The following is a 21,287-nucleotide window of genomic DNA, read 5'->3' as shown; positions in this document are numbered from 1 at the left end:
TAAGGAGGGTCATATTAAAGTAATTCTTACTATGAAAGCACATTCAAAGAGGTCATCATTCTCTTTTAATTCCCTACCCCTATGCCCACTAGTCTACCCCCGCTGACATGAGGTATGGCAATTCAAAGACTGGAAACCACCAAAACACAAAGTATGGAAAGTGTAGTTTCTTTTACTCTCTAAACCCAGTTAGACATAATGCAGTTTCCCTTTGAGTTAAGTTTGATGCAGAAATTACTTCTTGTAACCCTCATTTGCACGTTTACATTTTCTTGTCTAATCAGGATGATCTTGGTGACAAATCGATACTGTAGGCAGACATATCATGTCACAATGTCTGCACATTTACCTTCTCAACATTTTCTACTTATTCATCAACAAAGCAGCTAGAAAAATGACTGAAATATTAAAAAAAATATATATTTTTTAAATACCAAAGTTATTTAGCCTTCCTTTAAATATACACAATATTAAAATAGTTTGTGAAACTATGTAACTTTGAGGTACTTACACTGTGGCAGGTTCACCCAATTTTGTCATCTCGTTCCAAGTGTCCTCATCAAGTCCACTGTAGATGCCATTATTGTTAACCACGATGATAATAATGGGCAAGTTATACCTATAACACAGCACATGCAAACAACAACTTATTTAGCAGGGATAGCTACAAAAATACCCCCTAACTCACAGAGTAAAGTGTTGTCACTGGTTGACAGTAATCATGTCAGCAGGTATCTAGCTACGCAAACAGTAAATCTTAACTGTTACAAAAATATGCAGTATTCTACAATAAGTTTGAGCTGCTGAAGTATACAAAAATGTGTGAATCAAACTGCACTAAAAATATGTGAATACAATTGAGAATAATTATTTCAGAGTAATATTAAACTCAGAATAATTGATGTTTTATGTTCTTTCTACACACATCTTTTACAATAACATCATTCTGTTTTTCATGCTTTTTTTATCTGCTTTGGGAACTGAGTTAAGCACTCAGTGTATTTATTCCTGGTTATATTCACCCAGGGATTAGGTGAGTATTATCCCTAGATGAAGGAAACCTTATTAGGAATTTTGCAGACTGTTAATATATAATAGATATTTGCTCATCATACTAGCTATCAGTGAAGAAGCCTACCACAGTGGGTAAATGTTGGGATTTTAAGAAATGAAATCCCAAACTAAGCTATATTTTGTTGTTCTTCAACTCCAATGTTCTAAGTTTGAGTGCCTTTGCTAACACATGCAAAAGTACCCTATGACAGCATGCCTTAGCCCTGTACCTACTTGTTCACACCATCTATAAGACAGGAAACAAGGAAACACAGCAATGTACAGGAATACATTTGCCTAACTTGCAGGTAATAGGCTGGAGGGGATATCTGGTGGCAATTAACTACTCAGTGTGTAAGACTCCATCAAAAACAAGTGATTTGGTTAGTACACATCTGTTATACTTGATAACAGAAGGTCATTACATTTGCCTAATGGAAGGATTTCACTTGCAGAAGGCTTGCAATTTAGGTAAACTGTTGGGAAGAATCCTAAACAGTACCATAAAGCCTCCAAAGTACCACAACATAGATGGCTAAACAGTGAATGTTCATAGAGTTAAATTTTATAGATTACGAAGTACTGCTATAATTGTATAAACAACAGTTCTACGTGATGGTGTAGACCAATGACCAAGAGGCCATAGCATGAACGTCTACAACAGAGACGTTCTTGAAGCAAGCAGCAGAAAAAACAACATCCCAGGTGGAGTGTCCTTTAACAGAGGCATTTTCCAATAGGTGGTTAGATGTCTGATGGCAAACCAAAATGCAATTAGCAATCCACTTGAAAGGGATTGTTTAGCCACCGCAATTACCTCCTTCTATGGAGCAAAGGAGATAAAACACTGTTGCATTACTTGAACTCATGCACTCTCTTCAGTTAAGTAAGTCTTGAGGGCTAGAGGTGTGCATCACTTATTTATTTATTTATTGATGGGGAAAGCCCAATGGGTCAGGAACCCATTTTCAGTGGAGGCCCGAGGAGAAAAGCTCAAGTAATAAAAGATAAACAATTATAAACAATTATAAACAATGCAAAATATGTAGGTTAAGTAGTAGTTACAGGTGTTCAAATAAATCAAAACGTGGTCCTCTGGTCACTAAAAGCAGCTCAATCAGAGAAAAATATCCAATTAAAACAGTAAGAAGCACGCTGCTAACATAGACAAAGGTTTAATAAATGCTGGCACACCATAAAAACTTTCTTTAAAATGTCTACTGGTCTTACTAGCATAGAACCCTGAGCAGTGAACACAAGTTGGTACATAAACAACATTCATAGTGTTGTAATCTACTTAGTTGGTGAGCTTAGATCTGGATACAACAGTAAGACTTTTAATAATTTAATGCCTGATGAAAGACAAGCCTTGCAGAGCCTGATTCAAACTAAGGGGATCATTATAAAACCTGCTGACAAAGGAGGAGTTATTGTTCTCAGTTCTGATGATTATTGAAGAAAGATGTTGGACATGCTCAGTGATGATAAGACATATCTTAAGATTCCCAAATGGGAAGTAAAACATTATAAATAAGATGAATGATGTCTTATATGAACCTCTTATGACTAGATGCATCACACAGGAGCTCTATGAATATTTGAAAGTTGAATATCCACTCCTACCCATAATTAATGGACTTCCGAAAGTACATAAGAATAAACTGGATCCTCCTCTTCGACCGATAGTGTCAGGAGGAGGATGGTTAACTGAACCTGCCTCTATAAATGTAGAAAACCAACTGAAAAAGGTACTTCATATGGCAACTATGGTTTTGAGACACGCATCTGACTTTTTAGAAACACTCTATATGAAGATACATCTATGCCCTGATACTTCTGATTTATTAATGTTCACTTTAGATGTAAAGAGTTTATTTACGGTTATACCAAATGCATTTGGCATTCAAGCTGTTACTAAGTTTTTAAGGAGAAGTGAAGTTTTGGACAATCAAGTGACCTTGAGAATAAGTAAACTCTTAACCATCATCTTGGAGAATAATGTTTTTGCATTCAGTGAGCAGTACTATTGGCAGAAATGGGGAGTGGCAATGGGCACTCCCTGTGCAGTACAGTTGTGTACACTTACCATAAATGTAGATGTTGAGTGTATTCACTGCTGCAGTCATCACATTTGGGTTATCCCTGACAGGGTAGCCCTCAGTCAGCCCGAATACCAGAGGCTTAGTATTTCTGCACCGGTTGCTGTTGCTCCAGGACTGACTTCAGGTTGTCAGTGGTATAAAAACAGGCAGCTGACGCTATTACGTCAGTTTTTCTTGCCCTAACTGTCAGGGGCCCCCAATAAGGAGCTAAATTATGGTGGAAGAACACCACCGGTAGAAAGTAAATACCAAAAATTCCTTGTAAGGATAGAGAGACAGACAAGGGGGGTGGAAGGAGGGAAACCAGGACTGCAACAGTGAATACACTCGAACATCTACATTTATGGTAAGTGTACACAACTGTACTATGTTCTTTGTGTTTCACTGTTGCAGTCATCGCATTTGAGTTGATTCCCAAAGCTGAAGAAAAGGGTGGAGGCAGTCAAGAAGACTGGGGGCTGGCTAGTATGCCCTGCAAGACCGCAGTGGCAAAGTCTTCCCTGGATTTGGAGAAGATAGGAAGGTGGTAATGCTTGGTGAAGGTATGAACAGAGGTCCATGTTGCAGCCTCCAGGATTGTCCATGGTGGGGTCCCCTCTGAGGAAAGCTGCAGAGGTGGAGGTTGCTCTGGTGGAATGTGTCATGACCCCCTTGGGGGGAGGTTTTCTGTGTTGTTTGTAGCAGAAATGGATGAAATGTGCTATCCATTTGGAAATTTGTTTGCTTGAATATGACCTTGCCCTCTGCTCCTGCAGCGAAGCTGACTAGCAATTGATCAGTTTTTCTAAAAGATTTTGTCCTGTCTAGGAAGAATCTGAGCTGTCTGTGCACATCTAGAGAGTGCAGAATCCTTTCCCCCTTGTTTTGCGGGTTAGAGAAAAAGGTGGGCAAGTGAATGGATTGGTTGAGAGCCACACTGGACACCACTTTTGGCATGAAGGATGGGTTAGTCCTGAGGGAGACCCTGTCAGCATGGAAAAATGATGAATGGCTCTATAGCCATAAGTGCTTGCAGCTCTGATACTCTTCTATTTTAAATGATGGCCAGAAGCAAGGCGGTCTTCCAGGAGAGAAATTTTTACTCTGCTGAGGCTGCAGGTTCAAAAGGGGGGGGGGGGTAGGGTGAGCTTTTCTAAGGCAAAGTTTAGGTCCCAAGCTGGGGTAGGAGCTCTTCTGGGTGGCCTAAAGTTGTTAGCCCCTCTTAAGAACTGTTTGATGAGAGGGTGCATGAAAAGAGGTGGCTCTGTGCTGAAATGAGCAGAGATGGCAGAGGCATGAATTTTAATAGAAGAGAAGGATAGACCCTTGTGTAGAAGGTCTGCCAGGTAATCCAGGATGAGAGGTAGGGTAGGCCGTGCCGTTCCAGCTCCCTTAGCCTGGATCCAGGTGCAAAACCTTTTCTATTTGTCAGCATAAGACCTCCTAGTACTGGGCCGTCTGGCCTCACTTGTAACATCTAGAACTTGTTTGCTTAGACTGGCAGCTTGAGGACAGGTCAGGGAATATGTCAGGCTGCCAGATTGAGGGTCTGCAACTGGATGCATAAATTCTCCATTCCTCTGGGTCAGGAGTGTTGGGATCTGAGGCAGGTGCCATGGTGACAGGCTGTGCAGCAGTGGGCACCAGTGCTGTTGTGGCCAGTATGGGGCAATCAGGATTGTTCATGTTTTTTCCTCTTATTTTGAGCAGTACCCTTGAAATGAGTGGTAGAGGGGGAAATGCATAGACTGAGAGGTTTACCCACTGGAAAGATAGAGCATCCACTTTCTAGGCCTTGCTGTGAGGTTCCCTGGTGCAGAATTTGCTGAGCTGATGATTGAAGTGGGAGGCAAAGAGGTCTACCTTCGGGGTGCCCCATTTCTGGGTTACAAGGGTGAAGGTTCTTTGGTCTAGCTGCCACTCATGTGGGTCTAGCAGCTTTCTGCATAGCTTGCCTGCCAGAGGGTTTAGAAAGTCTGGCAGGAATTGTGCTAACAGGTGTAATTGCATGGCTGTGGCCATGTGCCAAAGGGTCATGGTGAGCCTGCATAGAGGATAAAAGTGAGCCCCTCCCTGCTTGTTGATGTACCACATAACCGTGGTGTTGTCTGTTTTGATCAGCAGAGGCCCCGGGGAGAGTAGGGGTCTGAAAGCTATCAGGGCGTGCTGAACAGCTAACATTTCTTTTTGGTTGATGTGCAGATGTATTTGATTTGGGCTCCGTTGGCCCTGAATGCACCCGCCGTCCAGGTGTGCACCCCAGGCATAGTCTGATGCATCTGTGGTGAGGGTCTGGGTGGCATGGGGTAGTGAGAAGCGAAGTTCCTTGTTGTGGTAGCATCCTGCTACCCACCAAAGAAAATCTTTCCTTAGACAAGGTATTATTGGTATAAGAGTTTCCAGATCTTGAGTGTGTTGACACCAAAAGCTTTTTAGGTACCATTGTAGTTTCCTCATATGCAGTCTGGCATATGGAATGAGTAGAATGCAAGAAGCCATGAACCCTAGAGCTTGCGGATAACTGGGTCCTGGTGGCTAGTTGAGAAAAATAGGTTGTCAGGTAGGTCTGTTTTTCTGGAGTAAGGAATGCCATCTGGGATGCTGTGTCCAGGCTTGCTCCCAGGAATACAATTTTTTGTGTGGGTGCTAGTTTTGATTTCTTTTTGTTGATAGTCTACCCCAGGGAGGTCAGAAGGTCCTTTACAAAGGTCAGGTGTTGTAGCAGCTTTTCCTGACTGTCTGCCTGAATCAGGCAGTTGTCTATGTATGGGTAAATTTGAATATTTCTTTGCCTGCAAAAAGCTATGGCGGGAGCCAGACATTTTGTGAAAACTCTGGGAGCAGTGGATAAGCCAAAGGGAAGCGCAGAGAACTGAAAGTGCAGTGACCCTGCTCTGAAACTTAGGTATTTCCTGCATGATTCCCTGATTGGGATGTGTAGGTAGGCCTCTTTTAGGTCTAGGGTGGCTAACCAAGCATCCTTGGAAAGCACAGGAAGAAGCTGCTGGAGGATGAGCATTTTGAATTTTGGTATCACTAGAAAGGTGTTTAGAATGGATAGGTCGAGGATGGGCGCCGTGTGCCCTCTTTTCTGGGTACCAGGAAGAGCTTGGAGTAGAAACCTTGGCCTGTCTGTTCTGCAGCAACATGGTCTATTGCCCTCATAGAGAGGAGGGAAAGGACTTGCTTTTTGGCCTCTACCCGCTGGTTTGGGGGTAGATCTGGGAACCCTTGTGGGGTTGGCAAAGTGTGAAAATAAAATTTGTATCTCTGGGACACTATGTTGAGGACCCAACGGTCGGTAATGGTGGCCCAGCTGCTTGCGTGGAAGGAGAGTTTTCCTCCTAGGGGAAAGTGCAGGTGGGCAGAGGGAGGGGGTGGAAGTGTAAAGTCACTGTGAGCTCTTACCATAAGGGGGTGGCTTTGCACTCCCTGGTTTAGAAAAGGAGGAACTCCATTGCTTAGATCTCTGCATTCCCTGGGGCTGCTGACTGGGGGGCCTGCTTCCCCTGGGTCTGGGCTGAGCTGACCTGGGGGGCAGGAAAGGACCAGTGCTTGGAGGGGCAATGCCTACTGAACCTTGGTGGCTGAACCTGTAAGAAGTATTTAACTATCTGCACAGATTTAGCTTTTTCTTCCATCTTTTTCAGGACCTCTTTTGCCTTGGTGCCAAATAAGTTGTCTTTGTGCAAGAGTGCATCCAATAATTTGGATTTGACATGGTCTGGCAAGGTCTGTTCCTTAAGCCAAACATGTCTTCAGTACAGAACCAGTGACTGCTGCGCTGCAAGATGCTTCTAGGGCGTCAAAACGACACTGTAAGGTGTGCTTAGTTACTTGATTTACAGAATGCATTAAGTCTTGTAACTCTCTATTTTCTGCACAAGCAGGGAAGGAAGATATTTTTTGTTTGAGGAGTTACATGATATGTTGTTGATATTTCAGCACATGAAACTGACAATTTAATGCTCTAATAGCAAGTGTAGCAGAAGTGCATAGTTTTTTTACCCCATCTGTCTTATACTCTGGAATCCCTATCTGAGGGGGTGGGATTCTTAGCTGAAGTTGCTTTGATTCCTTTAGGTCCTTGAGAGATGACCTTGGGGCCAGCATTAGGATTTTTGAAAAGAAATTTGCGAGAGTCAGGGACTCTATAGTACCTGTCAGGTTTCCTGGGAGCAGAAGGGAGAGTTTCAGGGGTTAGAGTGGATTCCATAAAAACATCATCCACAACATCCAGGACAGGAGGACTGGCCAGAAGTCTGTGCTGTCGAAGATCTAAGAATTCCCTGAGTCTCTTTTTTGACTGAGGTAGTCCTGACATTCCCATTGGAAATGCTCCCTTAAAGTATGTAGGGTTTCCTCAAAGGAAAAGTCCTCGGGTGGAGAGGCTGAAGAGATGGATTCCTCTGCATCAGAATCCTCATAAGCAGAGAGGGTTTGCATATCTTCTTATTCAGATGCATCAGAGTCATCGGACTCCTGTTTAGATAAAACTACTGAGGACAAGTCTCTCTTTCTTTTGGAAGGGGTAGCCTGGCTTCCCCTGATAAGCATTATAAGGTCTTCTGCCATTTTAAGCATTTGAGACGGAGGCAAGGAAGCAGGGGCCTGAGCTTGGGTAGTCATTTTATTGGGTATGGTTCGTACCCTGGGCCTTAGAAACTTGATAGTTTTCGAACGAACTGAAGACCAGAAAGAAGTCGTTGGTCTGTGTCGAGTATTGCTAGTGCGAAGTACTTCCTTGGAAGCCAGGACCTGCTCAGCAGCTCCGGACCCATCCAAGGTAGAGACATCTGCAGGATCCTTAGTCGAAGAAGAGTCTTTTGGCATACCGGACTCCAAAAGGGTCTCGGTAGTGGCCTGCGAATCCACAGAAGCGGGCATCAGGGGCTGCGACAGCACCTCACTGAGGACCAGAGAACTGATGACTAGCTTAACGAAAGCGTCGTCGGCAGTTTTGGACCTGTGCGGTCTGTCTCTGTCTTTATTCTTACGTTTTATCAGAAGATCGGTTGTCGGATGGCTTACAGAAGCCATATCGGAAGTCGAGGATTGAGAGTGAAAATAGCTAGCTACAATAAGGGCCCGACGACATACACTTCTGGCATTGAACAGCTCATAAAAGCGACAGCGGGGGACGTCATGGGCTGGGCCTAAACAAATGACGCAGTAGGAATGAAAGTCTCGGTGTGGTATTTGCTTTCCACAGGCAAGACAATTGTTAACATTTTCTGACATCAGTTAGAGCAAGAAAAAAGGATCCCAACAGGGTACTTAGCTTTAGAAGACTTCAACTTCAATTTGGAAACGAAAAACTCAGGTAGCGGCCGACCGGCACTCATGCAAACTGCTTCTGCTTCCGGCTCCTCGGCAAAAAAGACTGGTGTAATGGTGTCAGCTGCCTGTTTTTATACCAATGACGATCTGACATCAGTCCTGGAGTGACAGCAACTGACGCAGAAATACTAAGCCTCTGCTATTTGGGCCAACTGAGGGCTACCCTGGCAGGGATAACCCAAATTTGATGACTGCAACAGTGAAACACGAAGAACATCAATAGCTACTCGAATAAAGTGATGGCTGAATGGGAAATGGAGCATGTCCTCAATGACATCAATCCCTGGAGAGACAAAATTGCTTATTATACAATGACTGTCCATTTGTTTGTTTGTGTCTTTCAGCTTTTCCCGGTTAGGGGTCGCCACAGCGGAACTCCGGTCCACTAATGATTAGTAGTACAATGACTCCATTAATATTCAAAAATTAGTGTGTTGATTGGCCAGCCCAACCAGCGTGCCTGTTGTAAATCCGAGAATATACCAACGGAAAAAGGCTTAGTGGCTCAGACTTTTTCCTGTTAATATATCTCGTATATATTTTTTTACTTTTCTTTCTTTTTTGAATGAAACAAGAAAACGGAAGACTTGAAGCAAATGAGGGAGATGGCACAGACAAAAATAAAAGGATAATCAGGTATAATCTGCAAAACTTAAAAAACTTACCTGATTATCCTTTTATTTTGTCTGTTTCGACTCTCCCAAATGTAAAAAAGTTTCCTGGTTTCTTTTTTATATTCACTAAAAGAAGAAGCAACAGAGATCTTCCTTTCTCCATTGCTACCTCTGCACAGCATTGATGTACTGCGTAAGTGTGAGAACACAAGTCCCATACGCATGTGCAGTACACCAAAATAAGCCCCAGGATACCTGCAAAACACAGAAGGGCAGCATGGACGCATTATACAAAGATATTATTTAAGAAAAGTAAGTATTGTTTTCTTAAATAATGTCATTGTCTAATAGCAATAACCCACGGCTTCGCCCTCATGACCAAACCACACCAACTGTGGGTAAATCCAGCATTACCCACACCCAGCCGTGGATTATTGCTTAATTACAGTAGATTTGTGGATGACATATTTTTTCTCTGGGCTGGAGATGAGAATGAACTGACTAGATTTGTGAATTATTTGAACAATACAACATTGTTTTTAGAGTTTGAGTTACATTGGTCCAACAGAAAGAAAGACTTCTTGGATGTAACCCTAATCATTAAGTCTGAAGGTGACTTTAGTACCAAGGTTCATAGGAAAGACTGCTGGAAGAATAATTATCTACATCGTTCCAGCATGCATGCTAAACATATATATTCACAGGTTATCAAAGGACAGTTACTGAGAACTTCTACACTTTGCACTGATGAGGAGGATGAAGCTAGTGCTTTGCTGAACCATCTCTGAGCCCATGGTTACAGTGACAATGAGATACAAAAAGGCTATTTGGAGACTAGGAATATGAGAGCTAAAGAAGGTACCATATTTTTCAGAGAGAAGGGAACATGAAACAACATGTAGGAAAGAGAATGGATGTTGTGAACAACTAAGACGTACTTTAACTTTTACCAATGACATCACAGATTTGTGAGATAATAAAAAGGAATTGGAAAATATTAATCGTAGATAAGTTGAAGAACACTGTAGGTGAAAGTCTGAAATTTGCTTTTAAGAACAAACAGAATTTAAAAAGACTTATGCTATAAGGATGAAAAAGTCCCTGATGATGCTCCCCCTAAGGAAGGAACATTTCCATGTAGAAGATGTAAAGCACACCTATAGATTAATAAGAATGTTTTTAAGCACCCATCTACCAGTAGAACCTATAAAATAAGGAAATATGCAGACTGCAACACTACGAATGTTGTTCGCTGCTCAGGGTTCTATGTTGGCAAGACCAATAGACATTTTAAAGAAAGGATTCTTCATCATTTCAGAGGCATACGAAATAAGAACGTTGTGAATACTTTATATCAACATGTGCAGAAGAATGAGGGGCATAGCTTTTTATTTTCATTCCTGGAAGTTGTTTGTGATTCAATGAGAGGTGGCGAATTACACAACAGGACTGAAATAGCTGAGACTAAATGGATAGCTGATCTACAGGCTGATAAGCCCCCAGGACTGGACGGGTCAATCGCTCTCAAACCTATATTGAAGGGGTGGAGGATCAAGACATGATCCCTGACTGGATGTATGTGTTTTTAAAAAAGAATGACTGACTGAGTATTTCAGGATCTGAGGAAGGTCTAGGACCAAAAGCGCTTATCGTGTTTATGTTTTTAATAGTTTTCAACAGTTTTTATGGTGTGCCAGCATTTATTAAACCTTTGTCTAGGTTAGCAGCGTCTTTCTTACTGGTTTGCTTGGATGTTCAAATAAACAGTATTTACAGAATTTGCTACATACATAGAATACAAAACAAGGCACAATGTGCCAAGATTAGCAGTTGATTTTAGATAGATATATACAAAACAATAGCTTTAGTGACAATGCAGTTAGGATCAGCTGCACTGTAAATGTTGGAGAGAAGGAAAAAAAGAGGCAGTAGTGCAACAGTAAAGTGGAAAAGAAAAATAGTGGCATGTTAGAGCAGTTAAGTATTGGGCATACAGGATAAAAATGAAGGTGAAAAGTATGAAATGGAAATATGTATGGTAAAAGTTTTGTTGAAAGAGTAGATAAAAGTCAAGAGAAAGAGAGAGAAGGTATATAATTTGGTAAAGAGTTGGTAAGAAGACAGAAAGAAAGAAATATGGGGATGAAATGGGAGAGGGGAGTGTAACGGGAGAAAAGAAAAAAAAATTGTGATTATTTATGGTGGCCTACAATTTTGGGCACAGGAACAGATCTGACTGTTGAAAAAGTATTTTTTTCAGTAACAGTTTGAATGCTTTTAATGAGTCTAGGAGGGTGACATCTGGGGGTAGGGCATTCCATAGCCTAGCAGTGGCATAGGAGTAGAGACTCTGTCTGGCTTGGATGTAGCCAAGTCTTGTTTATCAGTGGATCAAACATTACAGGATGGGGTATATGGTTGCAGAATGTGTTGTAGGGCAGGCCAGTTGTCTGGTTTGTAAATTATTTTATGATTAAGAGTTAGTTGGCTGGAATCAAGGTAGTGTGAGAATTTCAGCCAGGTTAATGCCTTAAGGGATTAACAGTGGTGTGCTCCATAAGGTGTGCCAGTTGCAAATTTAGCAATTTTATGGTAGCATGCTTGGAGTTTATTTTTAAGAGACTGGTGGAGGATGGCGAAGATGGGGGCCCCATATAAGAGGGATTGGAGCAGGAGGCTGTTGTCAAGTGTCTTTTTGGTAGGCTTGTCCAAGTGAAGTTTACATCTATAGTGTGTGCCAAGTTCAAAATGTGTTTTTTATTGTGCTGAGTACATGTTGCGTATATGTCTGACAAGTTTAAAATGTATTTTTTATTGCACTGAGTATATATTGCTTGAAGGTAAGTTTGTTGTCTATAGTAATGCCTAAGAGTTACTATTTCAGTTTCTGTTTTATTTTGTGAGTATACCTTGAAGTCTTATAAGACTGGTTTAGATGAGAATAGCAATAGCTTAGATTTTTGGGATTACGTACGAGAAGTTGTGCTTCATTTAACCAGGTTTCTATGCATGTAAAGGCATCTTGTGTTTTACTTAGGAGATTTTGGAGATTACTGGAGGAGGAGATGATGGTGGAGTCGTCTGCGTGTTGGATGAGCATACTTTGAAGGGAGACAGTATGCAGATTGTTTATGAAAATACTAAAAAGCAGAGGCACAAGAATAAATCCTTGAGGGACCCCTGTTCTATTAACTAGGTATTCTGATAGGCTACCTTGCCATCTAACACATTGCTGTCTGTCAGTTACGCAATTGGAGAACCATTTAAAGGTGTGTTGAGGGCATTCGACTATTGATAGTTGTTGTAGTAACTCTGGATGTGACACTATGTTAAAAGTCTTTGATGGATCTAGTAGGATTACTGATGTCAGTAGCCTGGAGTCTAATGCTTTGTTCACAATGTTTGTGAAGGAGAGTATAGCAGTGGTAGTACTATGTGCCGGACGAAAACCATGTTGTGTAGGTGCAAGGAAGGTGTTTTCAGTGAAATATTTTATCAGTTAGGTGTGAATACATTTCTCTAGTACTTCGGATAGAGGGGGAGAGGATAGTGATGGACCGATAGTTGGTTAGTTCATTGGTTTTACCACCTTTATGCAATGGAGTTATGATGGATTTTTTTTCCAGAGTTTGGGAATATCAGATTCTGAGATGGATCTATTAATGAGGATGCTAACAGGTAGGCTACTGCATTGGTGGCAAGTTTAGATATTCTAAGGGAAGGTTGTCGGCAGATTGGGAGCAAGGTTTTAGTTTTTTAAGAAGTTTATGTACTAGTGAGGAGGGGTACTGAGTGTAGAGAGAAAGTAACGGCTGTAGGGCTGTTTCTTGAGGTTCCTGTGGGAGGGGAGAGTTATTGAAATAGATGTTTGCCTGAGATGAATCTACAGGTTTTGGACTGTCTGTGAGGCTACAGTGGGTATTGGGTGGAGAGTGATTTATGAGGATTAAAATACTATTGATGAAGTGGGAATTAAACATGTAAGCTATTTGTAGTTTATCTTTATCTGGGGCTGGAGATGGGTTTTGTGAGGTTCCAGGACTGAGGAGTGAAGAGATGGATTTCTAAATTTTTTTGGGTTATTTGCTTGGCTGGGTATTTTTTGTGAGAAGTAATTTTTTTTGTCTGTAATTACTGGGTTTTTGCTATATTCTGTAGCTGTTTATATTTGAGTTTACTGGCTTCATTTTTCTTTTGGTGCCATTCTTTCCAGGAACGGTCTCTGGACAGTAGTAGTTGTCTCGTTGCTTAAGTTAAACAAGGGACATAATTTAGCTTTGTTCTTTTGGTTCAGATGGGGGCTAAGCACTTAAGAGTATCTATGAAGACTTTGTTAAAGTGATTAATAACTTCTTCTAAAGGTAATGTTTTTAGTGGGGTCCACTTCATAATTTTAGTATATCATTGAATATTTGTTGATTAAAGTTAGCTAGATTTCTGGTTCTTTTATAGGTATAAGGTTTGGGTTCATGAATGGGGGTTCTGTAAGTATATGCTGGTAAATAATCACTTAGGATGTTGGGGAGGGTACCAGTGTCTGAATATTTATGGTGGTCAGTAACTAGGATCCAGTCTAAGGCTGAGCCTCGTTAAGCTATTTTTTCCATGGATTCTGTCCCAGAAATAAAATATGGAGAGGTCAATGGCTAGTTTGGGAGCAGTTCTGATTACCAGTTTTTAGAAGAATGCATGGAGTCTTCCAAACATCATCTTTTCCTTATGCAAGATCATATCTGACTCCATAGAAACAAGGGTTCAAAGTTCCCAGATCCTGTATGAAGAGGTGGTTGACACCAAACTACATTCCAAAAGATCACCTTCACAGCCAGTGAACATAAAACTTCAAACAGTAAAGAGGCAAGACTTTCACTTATGAGCTTCAAGTCCCAAACAGGGGAATGGGTCATTTAAAGGTGGATGGGGATGCAAAACCCTTTTAATGAACTGCTTAACCTGCCAGTGCTGGGCCACAGCCCCACCCTCCCCAAGGTCATGATCGGTATAAAAGCTGCAAAGCATGGAACAACTGAAACCTAACTCACAGAGTGGTTTAAGAGAAATTAGATCCACCTGCAACCTAACCAACTGATGTAGCAAAAGAATTCTCTGCACAGATGGAGAAATGTTTACACCTAATGGAATATATCTGACAAACAGAAAGCTTCTTGGCACTTTCAGTCATCTACGATATTCCTATTACATGGTAAGGTAGCAGCAAGGGATCTAAATTAAGATATGCACCCTGAGGTGTACCATATGTTACCTGCTCAGTGGGATCTTCTTTAACTTATAATGGGACAGATTGCTATAGACCTGACAGCATGAAGTGATAAACTACTAGGCCAAAATGGGGTTAAACAAGGACAACCTTTGTTCTTTCTCCTCTGAAATTTGTATAAACTTTGTTCTTCTTTCTCAGAATTCACTGAAAAGCACAGAATCAGAGGAAATAGTGGAAAGGCATATAGAAATTTTCTCTGCCACCAAAGAAAGAACACATCCATTGTTTTTGCCTATTTGCTTTACTGATCTGAGTATAACACTGGGAAGGCCACATTCTCGAGGGTGGTAAACAAAGCAATCTTCACAACAGACATTCCTGAAAGACACTGACCAGGCAGGCTCCTGAATTCTCAGCACCAAGAGAGGACGGGAGAAGCAGATTACTGATTCTGGAAGAAGAAGACACTATAAGGACACCACTGTTCTTAATACTGAGCTCCAGATATGGCTTTTCTGTCAAGAAAGTTGTAGTGACTCTTGCTACTTCATGTAAGACAGCAAACAAGATACTGAGGTATGTTAGGGGTTGGTGTATTATAGGGAGGAACTCACGACTTTTTGGTGGCCACAAGCTTTAGCAATGGCCAAGTTGGATCCGAACCCAACAGTTGAGGACAGAATGAAAACTGACATCAGATCTCAGTATATATTTTTTTAATCAGTACAAATTCAATATTTAAAAAAATTCCAACTCCAGGACACTTGTGTGGTAATTATTTCACTAGTACAGTAATTTGCTGGAGCAATAATTATTGCTTAATTTTCCATTAAAATGAATGAGAATTTGAAACCAGAAGTGAGACTTCAACCCCACACAAAGGACATGGCTAGTCAGTACACGTCCTACTATGTAAGTTAAGCACTTGAAATAGTTTGCTCAAAGCAACAGATCATACCGCTTACCCCTGTTGATGTGTAGTCATTTAACTAGAAATGTCAACAGATGCAAATGCTGTAATGTTCAGCGACATTTCTTTTACTACTGCTGGTACCAAGGTAATAAGAGGTAGAATACTAGCTATGGGACCATCTGTGAGCCGGTACTGGGAAAAGTACACACTGTTCAAAGCAATGATTTTTTCTGTTTTGTTTTTATTTTTATTTTATTTATTACAGTGATTGGGGTAGGAGTAGCTGTGAATGTAACAGTAGTAAGCAAGACTACTACTAAGGCCATTACTTCTTTCAACATCTTTGTGATTTCCAGAAATGCCTGCCTTTTTGCTGGTACAGTTTGCATATGAAAGTAAAGGGAAGGTACATGATCACAATAAGATGATCGCTCCTTTTGCTCATTGAGGATGAAGCCATTGCCTATAAATCTGACTGTAACAAGATGAAATTCATAGCTATGGCCATTTTTTCTTTCACTTTCATCTCAATTTAACAGAGAGGTGCTCAAAAGGAGGCATTTTGAAGGGGTATAAATACATGCTGTGTGTCAAAGCACAGGGTATTTACATAATTGCTGCTGAATGATCACTAATATAGCTTATCAGGGAACAGTGTATGTGTCTCTATTCAACAAGCTGAAATACACTACTGTGCGCATTATATGTCTTTCTCTTTCTTTACAAGCACCTGTTAAGAAGTGTAAATCAAAAGTAGAGTACCCAGGAAAGCTAGAGTCTAAACTGTATAACGCATTAAACCTCCTGTAATTGAACATAAGGTATTATGCGGTGTGAACTTTAGCTTTGTTGTGTCTTTCTTGTAGTTTTTACTAAATGGTTTGCTTGTGTGGTCTTTTTACCCTTTGGCTTGGATTTAGATGGGATAGTTTGGAATCAATCTGATATTACATACACCAGGCTTGTTTCTGAAATCTGTCTTTCTAAAATATGGCCAAACAACCCACTTATGCTACACTCACATGCTCAAAAAAAAATAGAAAATATGACATGTCTACAGCTAGTGGAGTTTGGCTTTATTGGCCCGAATGCCCCAACAAAGACTTAAAAAAGTGAAAGTAAAGAGTCATGGGCATTCAGAAATCATGTCATTTGCATATATCCTATGGGCCTCCACTACTGGAGATTTAATGTATTACACAGTGAAGACTCTTTCTTGTACTTTTTATTAAAGGGGCTGTCCATATGGCCTTTCCCCCCTTTGATTTGGAGTGTTCCTATTTCTTTCCTGGCTTCCTCTCACTACTGCATACCCATGCAGTCAACTGCCACTCTGCTTCTCAGTTAAGTTGGTGAATATTTCTGCTTAGTTTCTTCAAACATGAGAATTTTGGGACCGAATGCCCTAGAAAATTATATATATGGCTGGGAAGTATATAACCGTTGTTTTGGACATTTTTATAATCTGGGAGGACTGTCTACTTGGTGATATTCTAATCTACAGTAGGCAGTGACCATCCATTTGAACCCTTCCTGCATTGTGGTTGAGTTTCTGATATCGGTTATCCCTGTCTGGAAACACAGTGTTGTTGCAATGTGTTTTAACTTGATTCTGAGTTGCTCCAGCATACATTGGACATCTGCTCTCGTGAACCTCAAATGGAGTTCATGCACTATTTTTTCACTGAGGCTGAAAATCTAATTTGAGAGAGGTCTGCGTGTAATCTGGCACTGCTACAAGAACTACTACAGCTTCTTACTCAGGACCTTGCCCTAACATTTTTTTTTTTTAACTTTTGAAGCAAAATTACAACAGCATCAATATCTGGTAAAGCCAGTATGCCTGTGCACTATGAGAGAATGCTTTAGACTTGGCTTTAGTAAATGTTCCTGAACTCAAACAATCCTTGCTTTTTAAACTGCTAAGAATTTAATAAACTGGGATGTGTTTTATTTTTCATCATGACTGCGCTATTTTGGTTGTTCTGCACTGCTTCACAGCCTGCTTGGATCAGCTTATTCAATAGCATGGCTATTTGTGCACATATGAAATTCAGAGTATTATAATTTATTCTTAGAACACACAGACAACTTCTGCAGTCACATCATTTGTTTTAATGTAAACACATTTAGTGCCTTGGCAAAACTGCCTTCCTACTCTATCTGGCACATATTTCATAGCCTGTAAGCTATTCAGCAGCTTTCACATATCCGAGTTAGGGATGCCTCCTTAGCATTTCCTCTGTGTAATGCTGTTTGTTCCACCGATTGGAATCCAAAATTAAAATGTTCAATGACAGATCAGCATTCTAAAAGCATGACCTTCAGTAGTAAATGTAATCTCAAATGTACAGGTCTTTTTTTAATTTTAATTCAACACACACTGGTAATGGGTTATCATCTGCTTTCCCTTCGTTTTGTGACAACTGAATTGTAACAGTTAAAACCACCTACAGGAACTCTGTTTTGAAAATAGAAATACCCAATTACTTTGCGTCTAATTTTATCAACACCCATAAGTCCATTTATGGTAAACATGAACTATAGCTCAGGAGAAACATAAGAGTGCTCCTTGTAGACATTAACTGCTTTAAAGTAGCTAGGTATCTATGCTAACAATGCATTGGTCAGAACGTCTCTTTTTTGTTACCATATTTTTCATGTTGACTGTTTTCCAGAGTGCAGTGCCAAGACTTTCCAATGCTTTACCATTAATGCCAGTCCCATGCTGTAGAGGCGATAACAATAAAAATATGGCCCAGGTGACCTATGTTCTAATAGAGGCTTGGGCACCTAAGGTGTTTGCAGAGGTAGATGAGTGTGGCTATCCCTGGGGAGTAGGGAAAAATTAATGTAGATAATTAAATACCCCACCACAGCTGAAGCAGTCACCAACATAACCACTTAGAATGTCCTTAAGAGCTTTGCTGGCCCCAGCTCTGAGTTGGAAAAAGTCCAGAAGTGGAAGGAAGAGCTGGAAGGCCCGGCAAAGGACAGGGGAACTGGTATGGATAGAAAGTATGAAGCAGAAAGGCGGGATATTTTGGAATCAGATGTCATATGTTATTCATTAGTGGGAATCTTGGTTTTGAATACAGTCTTCAGGAAAGAATGTGCAAGGGGACTGAACTGCTCAGGAGTATGACATCAGTGTATGCTTCCTCCCATTCTTTTGTCATTTTCAAAGCTTTGCCTAACGTATGCTTTAATCTTTCAACAAGTATGGTGACCAGTGTCCACAAAGGTGTTCCCTTACTGTGTTTAAAACTGAAACATTAGGCACAGTATGCCTACTGCAGGCCATAAAAAAGAGGTGTAGCATCAGTTCTAAGTACTTTGGGAATGTGAAATATCAAGAAAAAAGTTCTTGTCTGTGAATGAAATGCAACACATGCTGGTGCAAATGGTTCAACAACTGGGCATCTGCTGTAGTCATCACTCATCTGTGGTAACTATCATGCTGTCACCTTGCTTTCTGACTGGCATGTATTACCAGATGTGATACAACACAAGATACACCACTATGCACAATTCTTATGATGCTACTTATTATAACTTTAAGATGGAACAACAGCTATTTATTCTTCAGTATTTCTATGGTCGGCTGCAAGTAAATTTCTTTAATAAAGATGTAATGAAATGCTTCACACATCACACACACAGACACAGAGACACACACACACACTTACTTGAGCTAAGTAGGTTTATGCACTCAACCAGCATTACCTGCATATGGTCTCTGCTTCCATGCCTGAAAATCCAAATGCACTGTCTCCTTCAATACAAACAACTCGTTGCTCAGGATAATGATCTTTAGCAACCATTGCAGCTGCTATAGCAAAACCAAGACCAACTCCCATTGTTCCAAATGTGCCTGCATCAAGCCTACAAACAAAATGAGGAATGATCAGTAACAAAACTGTATCTGTTTTAACAAGCCAGCTATTTAAATTTAGAAAAGGAAATAACTGCATTTCACTGCCATGGCAATGGAGACAAAAGTAAGTCACACAATAAAAAGGTAGTGTAGAAGTTAACTGCTTAGCCTAAAGACAAACTTCCAAAAAGGCTTTTCCAAGAGAAAATGTGTATTATTGCTTTAGTTTGCTTACACAGTCCACTTGGAAACCATGTGAGAAATGGAGCACTGATTTAGCCAAAGGTACAAATCACATTTACTGTAAAGCACAACTTTCCAAGTGTGTTTAGTGTGTGTGTATTTGAACATTCATGTTCAAGGCAGTTCGCAATATGTTCTACAAAACAGCTATCTTTCAGAAAACATTTCAGCTTTGCAAACTAAACCAAATGTACAAGAATGGATTCACTACTTTGTCTCTCTTTCTCCCAATGCCTGTTAGTCATTAGCCCCCACTTGATCAACTGGACCATTCATTTCCCCATTACAAAATTCATTCTTCTTTACTAAAAAAGGTAACTTGATGGCTTCATTTTTTGTGTGGATTCAGGAAAAATTGGTTAACGACATATTTTCCAAATTAGTTCATCTAACATACCTATTAAGGAATGGTCTCTAGGCAGACACTGCTCTTTTACATCTACTCAGTCCTTTTTAATTGATCAGCTATGTGCTACTGGCAAGTAATACAAATATGCAAGACAAATAAAGCCTCTACTGTGTACAAGCTTTAGATTGTACTATGACTGGGAGTTAAGTAATACCCTGGGAACTGGAGAAAATGGTGGGAAGGGGTGAGAGAAAATGGTTGTGATCAACTGAACCACCAAGAGTTGAAGTCCTGCCATATGTGCACTTCCTATGGGATCCCATACAGAATATCGACTTTCCAAAACACTGAACTTCATATAGTTGAACCCATATTGCTGATATTATGGAATGTCAAACTGTTTCTACTGAGACTGCTGTACATTGAGGACTGGAAAATGTGAAAATGTGTTATTTTCCCCACTGTAGTGTGATCTTGGAGTTAGTATACATAATCATCAGGGGGGTGCAGGATGTGCTGGGGACTTGCCCCTTGCAAAAAGCAATGTTTTTTTGTGTTGTAGTAGTTTCTGATGTTCTGTAATGTCATTACAGAAAGTCAATATTCCAAATGGGAACCCTTCTTAAAAATAGGTCTTCTACTGCACTGTGAGGCATAGAGACTTGGGGATGTGAGCCTGGCCAATAAATGACAGCTTTTTAGCCATGCATCCAAGTGTGTGAAACTGTGTACTCAGTCTCACCATAGCCAGGAACTACACCATTCCAGCAGTTGACAGAAGAGGACTATAAGAAACAATAGAATTTATTAAGGCTTGCTAGATGATTACTGTGATTCCCATCTCATGCCTCTCCCTCCTGTTGCCTTTTGAAGCTATTCATCTGAAGAAATTAATAGGCTGATAAGGGGGCATGGCTCAATGATCACATGGGAGGAAAGGAACACAGTCAAAAGAATGCCAATATGGGCAGTTGTCTTCATAAAACTAAGGACAATGCACAGCCAGAAAACCAACTCCCCCCCTCCCTTTTTTTGAAAATCTTTATTGATCTCTAAAAATAAATACTTTTCAAATAATAGAATCTGCATTTGTTATTCTTAATTCTTTTCATTCTTAAATTAAACCGTTTTAATAATTGTCAGTAATCACTCATCCTGATAACATTCTTATTCGGTGCTGTTATAGTATACAGGATTATATCCTGTATGGATCACTCTAGTAGGACATACACTGTGCTAGAACTCCTTTCTATAATGTACACTATAACATATTTTATTAAAGTTTTATAAAATGGATGTGCTTTACCAAATGATATTGAAATACATTCTTTAACACTATTCTATATCTTTCCCCATTTATTTTGTTATATACACATTTAAGCTAACTACGCTTGATAAATCTATCTTAACCATTTTATTTTCTCATTTCTTACTAATACATGAAATTACATTGTGATGCTTTTAGCCTTATAGCTTTCTGTCAAACATGTCCAGCCTTTTACCCTTAAATGATGTATTGCTGATAAAGTACAGTTGTGTACACTTACCATAAATGTAGATGTTCGAGTGTATTTACTGTTGCAGTCATCACACTTG

At 40.3% G+C, this 21,287-nt stretch overlaps 1 protein-coding gene across 1 annotated transcript in view; it reads right to left on the bottom strand.

Annotated features, from left to right (window-relative positions):
- HACL1 (2-hydroxyacyl-CoA lyase 1) overlaps nucleotides 1-21,287 on the bottom strand; it is a gene marked incomplete in the record, with an annotated part of 1,125,147 nt that overhangs the window by 69,493 nt on the left and 1,034,367 nt on the right. Inside the window, 2 exon segments of the mRNA XM_044066839.1 lie at nucleotides 512-619; nucleotides 18,949-19,107. Of these exon segments, the coding sequence (XP_043922774.1) occupies nucleotides 512-619; nucleotides 18,949-19,107 (267 nt within the window).

Source organism: Protopterus annectens, chromosome 3.part1, assembly GCF_019279795.1.
Source record: "Protopterus annectens isolate FY-2018-M chromosome 3.part1, PAN1.0, whole genome shotgun sequence".
In the NCBI taxonomy this organism is placed as follows: domain Eukaryota; kingdom Metazoa; phylum Chordata; order Ceratodontiformes; family Protopteridae; genus Protopterus; species Protopterus annectens.
This window is presented reverse-complemented; position numbering and strand designations above follow the sequence as displayed.